Source organism: Sinocyclocheilus rhinocerous, unplaced genomic scaffold (assembly GCF_001515625.1).
Source record: "Sinocyclocheilus rhinocerous isolate Xijiao unplaced genomic scaffold, SAMN03320098_v1.1 scaffold722, whole genome shotgun sequence".
NCBI lineage: Eukaryota > Metazoa > Chordata > Actinopteri > Cypriniformes > Cyprinidae > Sinocyclocheilus > Sinocyclocheilus rhinocerous.
The window spans coordinates 548,941-554,777 of NW_015638934.1; the positions used below are offsets into that span (position 1 = coordinate 548,941).

General features: G+C 38.3%; 1 protein-coding gene across 1 annotated transcript in view; it reads right to left on the bottom strand.

Annotated features, from left to right (window-relative positions):
* LOC107750093 (uncharacterized) overlaps window positions 1–5,837 on the bottom strand; it is a 35,376-nt gene that overhangs the window by 963 nt on the left and 28,576 nt on the right. Inside the window, exons 11-15 of the mRNA XM_016565361.1 lie at window positions 5,573–5,708; window positions 4,619–4,666; window positions 3,242–3,322; window positions 2,882–3,169; window positions 188–1,192 (exon numbers count right to left, since the gene is read on the bottom strand). Of these exons, the coding sequence (XP_016420847.1) occupies window positions 1,164–1,192; window positions 2,882–3,169; window positions 3,242–3,322; window positions 4,619–4,666; window positions 5,573–5,708 (582 nt within the window). The 3' untranslated portion in view covers window positions 188–1,163. The remainder of the gene's footprint in view (window positions 1–187; window positions 1,193–2,881; window positions 3,170–3,241; window positions 3,323–4,618; window positions 4,667–5,572; window positions 5,709–5,837) is intronic.

Here is a 5,837-nt window from a genome sequence, read left to right on the forward strand (position 1 = left end):
GGGCGGGGTTTATCTGGGTTTGTGATGTCACGAACCCGGGAAGTAACTTGTTGTAGTCCCTACCAGCCGTTTTTGTAGGCATTAAACTGCCAGAATTTTAAAAGAATTTTTGCATTGAACTTTCAGCTTTGTAACTTTGCAGATATTGTTTATGCTTAAACAGCAACATTACACTTACACATTAAACTTAACTACCGCATGAATATGGACTCTTAAAGTAGAGTGTCATCACAGGTTTATTGAAGCTAAACTGCAAAAGTAACTTATGCTGAAATGCTCTGGTTTATGACGTCAGAACATTATCATGAGCGTCCACGTCCACACATCATGTGAGGTGATGACCGGGAAGCAGAGAGATTATTTGTCAATGATAAGAGTCAGCTGTGATGAAGCATGTGAGCGCATGAAGAATCAGAGCTTCATAAAGTAGTGTCAGAGTTCATTCTGACTGAAGGATGAGCAGATGAACACCAGCGGTCTCCACATCACATGTCCGGAGATCAGCAGATGAACGCGCTGCGTTTGGCAAGCATTATATGGAGAGAAACCGTCTGAAATGAAGCTCCTAAAGACCATTTTCATGGTTTATTCATTTAAAGAAAGGCCAAATTCCTCCAGAATAGCGATTCCCCTGAGAGAGCACATCATACAGGTGTGAGAGGTGCGGATTTACCCAACAAACATTTCATAAGACAGAGAAACTAATGCAGCCGTTTGCTGAAATATTCTGAACCGGTGTCACAAGACAAGAGCTCTGTGTCCATGTGAACAGTGATGGTCACTCGTGCGGATGGAGCGTGAATATCATGATATCATACGCTACTAAAACATCAGTCCATAACCCTCGGCACCTGAGATCAAAACATCAACCCTGTTCCTCAAAAACAAATGCAGATGATCACGACTCATAATTCAACAAAACAAACTGAGCTCTACTTACAATCCTTACAAAGACATTCAAATATGTACAATCTCTAAAAATGTACAAAGAGCTACATACAAAATGTACCAGATGCACTAAGAGTATCTACAGTTCTCCTGAAGTTCTTCCTGAAAGCTCCAGGTTCCAGTACGAGCACAAACCTCAGGACTTCTCTTTCAGCACGTCTTCATCACTCTCTATCAGTGGTTCAAATGATTTCTGACGATTGGTCAGCTGAAGCTCATGTAGCGGAATTATTTTGTAGCATCTCTGGAAAAAGACAAGACACACACAAATGTTTCAGCGTGAATGTGTATGATTAAACAAACATACGCTGTACTGAAACAGAAGCCCTGTGCTGACCTGTGCATGAACCAACAAATCACTAGCTTTTCAAACCACACATTATCAGACTTACCACAAATGATCACTGTTATTACAGAAATGTCTCATATTAAATAGGGGCAATCAGTATGTCCCATCCTAAATCAAGCCACTTCACAAAGACATTACAAACATTTCCATGCTGCACAGAGGAAGCATAAACGTGTTTCAAGCAAGACACTACAAGTGAATAAATATCACCATACTTCACCAGTTCATTAATTACAGTACATTAAAACAGCTGTTTTGCAAGTTCTAAACAATTACAAGTTCTAAAATGTTATGGTTTAACGTGAAAGTGAAGCATTATGTCAATACACGTTAATCTGCAAAAAAATTCCAGAACCGAAATCTTAAAACTAGATGAAGCCAGGCTTAAAGTTTCCAATATGATTTTACTGAAATATTAGCATTAAATGTTTTTCTAAAGGGGATTTCAGATTTAAACCATAAATCAGAAAATACTGTCAACAGACAGAAAACAATACATCATCAACATATTGTATAAATCAGTGTGAATGATATATAAACAAACCTCTTAGTAAATCTCTTCAGAATACAGAGAGGAAAAAACTGTTTGCTGTATGTAAAAAGCTCTTTATAGATATGGACTGGAATTGAAATCTACAGATGCAAATAGATAAAGCACAATATAATAAACACTTAAATGTGTATTTTGGATGTTTTCTTTCCACTAGTTTGAACGAAGACATGATACAGAAGCAAAATTGACCAGTGCATGAAAAAAACAACGGTTGTGTCTTGCGTTAAACAGGAATGATTGCCAAAATCACAGGCATCACCTGATTGAACGTCACATGTCTGAAGATGTGGCCTTGATTCTCAGAACTGTCCTCCTAAAGGACTTCTGCATCCCTGTGCTGCGTTTGATCTGTTGGACTGTGTCGGACATCTGCTTTAGATGCACATCTCATTGTTTTTCAGCATCTCGCTCCATGAGCCTCGTCACCAGCAGGTCACGTAAAAAAGAATAGTGGTTGACCGATATAGACTTTCCTGATGTCCGATGCTAATATCATACGCCAACACATGCATAACAATTGCTGAAATGAAATTTATATTCATTTTATACGTACAAATTACAAATCAATCTGAAAATGATCAAATATGAAAAAAAAAGCAACCTTGATGAAAATAAATCTGTAAAATAAACAGATTTATTCAATTGGAAACCTCTTGATTCTGTCAAAATAAAAGTCCTGGCCACACAGAAAAACGTATCAGTCGATGCAGATCATTAAAAAATGCCTAATATCGGCCAGTATATCGGCCTTGGCAATATATTGGTCAACCGCTAGTATAGAGTGGCTAATGGTTGATATCACACAGATAAATAAAATAAAAATAAAAGTCCTGCTTCCGACTCTTACCAACCAAACAAAAATGTATCGGCTGCTGATGATCATTAAAACATTCCTAATATCGGCCGATATATCGGTCGGCCTCTAAGAACAGACACACCTCAAAGGCTTTTTAATCTGTTACACTGAGCCCAGGCCATCCCTCCCGCTTGAGGATACACACTGAAACACACCAGATCCTGTCCAGACTCACCGTCCAGAACAGCAATGACCTCATTCGGCACATCATCGTTGTCCTTCAAACACTTGTGGAGATCCTGAATTCCCGCTTTTCCCTTGGGCTGTCGTCGTCTCCAGCGCTCCAGCATGTTGAACTTCAGCATGGTCACATTCTCCTCCGCGGCCTCCATCTCCTCCAGGTCCTGCTTGCTGAGGCCCAGACAGCTGATGGCCACGACCTTCCACTCCTTCCCCATGCGTTTGGCCACCTGCATCAGCTGCTGGTCCGTCAGGTCCGGAGCCGCGGCCGTCGCGTTACAGTCTGAACACACACCAGCACTCCAGTCAACATACAATCAGGATAAATACTGTAATGAGGCTATCATAAACTTACCGGCCACGTCAATGCCGCGCGCTTTCTTACTGTGTTTGTGACAGAGCTCTTCCTCTGATGTGCTGCTCTGTCTCTTTCTGCCTGTAGATGGCGAGACCACAAAACACCCATCATTCCTGAATATCCTGACAATGTGATGAATAGAGCGCTGAAGTGATGATGATGCATTTTTGTAGACAAACCCATAAATTCACATCACTCTGGTTCCCTCAACATAAACCCAGTAGGATTTTTCCACTGGATTATTGCAAGCTCTGTGACCAACACAAGTTTATGATTCTTACTAGTGTTGTATCGGTATGAAAATTTCTTATCACACTTATAATGACCAAAATGATCACGGTTATCGGTATTATCACGGTATTGTTAAAATGTGCTGGAAATGTTCAAAAAGTGCTGACACATTAATAATTTCACCAAGTTGTGTATTTAAAATCAACAAACAATAAATAAAATGACTTTTTTTTGCATAAACACTAAAACAATAACATTGCCAATGATGTCCGGATTGTAAATGACAACATGACTGACAACAGTTTATCTAATAACATGTACGAAATGTTCAAATAAAACTTTTAAAAAGCTTCATAAAACGGTAAACCTCTTCAGCCTTTAAATAAAGAAAAGAGTTAAGTCAAAATGATAATTGATTAATAAATGAACTCTTAGCACTCATTTAAAACCTCACAGCTTTCCGCCATATTTTCACACAAAATGAAACTAGGCTACTCTGCGTGCTCTGCTGTTACTTAAATCTCTGCTTTATGCTGGATAGCATGTATTTATCCTGAGTTGTTCAAATCGCGGTAATCTAATACGGTTTTAATGATAATTAAAATATGAAACGGTAATACTAATTGTGGGGAATTTTATCATGATTTATCATCAAACTGGTAATCATTACATCCCTAATTCTTACACATTTTGTTCATCATGAAGACCTTAACACAACTGTTGTGAATTTTGAAGCCTAAATACAATCGTCAGAAGTGAAAAGCTAATCATTGGATATAAACGTACTACACTAGAGTCATATGACTTCAACATCGACACCATTATGCTTCAACGTTTCCCGTTTTTATAAAAAAAAATGTCTTTATTGAATGTGAAAGCGACTAGTGAGTAGATGAGTTTGAAGATGAATAAAAGTTTTACAAAAATCCCATGGCAGTTTTATTGATGTATTTTATGACAGAATAAAACAAGAAAATATCTTGAGTTATATACCTTATTTTAGGCATTCAACAACAACAACAACAAAAGCACATTTACTTCAAGTAACTGGAAGTGCTGAAATGCAACAGGTTTCTGGGTTTTGGCCTACAAAAACACGTCATCCCCGCAGCACTGTATTGAGAACAGAGACACACCACATACCTTTTGATGGTTTTCTGGGGTTTTCATCTAGATGATGTACACAGTCTCCTGTAAAAGATTTATAATTACATCTATTGTTCTTTACAAACACAGGTCATTCTCAGGAAACTGTCTCCATGTCTTACTGTTACAAACTAACAGGAAACTGAATTAAATTACAGAATTATAGTTTGGGGACCAGTTCTCACTATTAACTATCTATTAACTATGACCTCTGCCTCAATACACTACTAATTTGCTGCTTATTAATAGTCAGTAAGGTAGTTGTTAAGTTTAGGTATGGGGAGGATTAAGGGATCTAAACTGCGGTCATGCAGAATAAGGCATTAATATGTGCTTTATAAGTACTAATAAACAGCCAATATGCTAGTCATATGCATGCTAATAAGCAACTAGTTAATAGTGAGAATCGGTCCTTAAACTGTTGAAATATTACTGACATATTAAGTTAGGTTTAATGTATAATACAATAGTTTTTTCTCAGCAAATACAGATTTTTTTCTGTATTTTTCAACCCTGTTATTTTTTGATCTCCCGCTTTTAAAATAATGGCTTGATTTTCTGACATCATATTTGAGGAAGACGCGAAGAAATAATAGTTTAGATAATCGTTCTCCTTAAGTATTCAGCATTATTTCATTACGTCTACATATTAGTTTTCAGACTTTACTCAGTTGCGTACTCAAGTGTATTAATTTTAAACATACTGTCAGAGGGTTGAACTGATATCAAGCTTCGGGTGACAGGGTTTTAAAAAACATTTGTTAAGTACTAATCTGAAGGGAACATTTGCTCCTATTTTTGTCAGTTACAGGCCAGTTACTTCAGGCTGGAGGTTGGAAAATAGGATTTCTTGAATGATTAGATGAAACACTTCAAATAAAAGTTATTAAAAAAGACATTTTTGGCACCAAGGCAAAGGAGCGGCTCGTGTTTGTGTTGACTGAGCCGTACCCTCTCTGATGGTAGCTGTCCATACGGTATGACTCGAGTCAGCATCTGTCAAGGACAGTTTGAAGGGAGGACTCTCCTCAAAGAAGACCTCGAAGTATCCCTTCACCTCCACGATGACAGGAGAGAAGAGCATGTCCTGCACACACACACACACAAACACAGACACACACACACACATACACGCACACTCACGCACACGCACACACACGCTCACACACAGACACACACACACACACACACACACACATACACGCACACGCACACA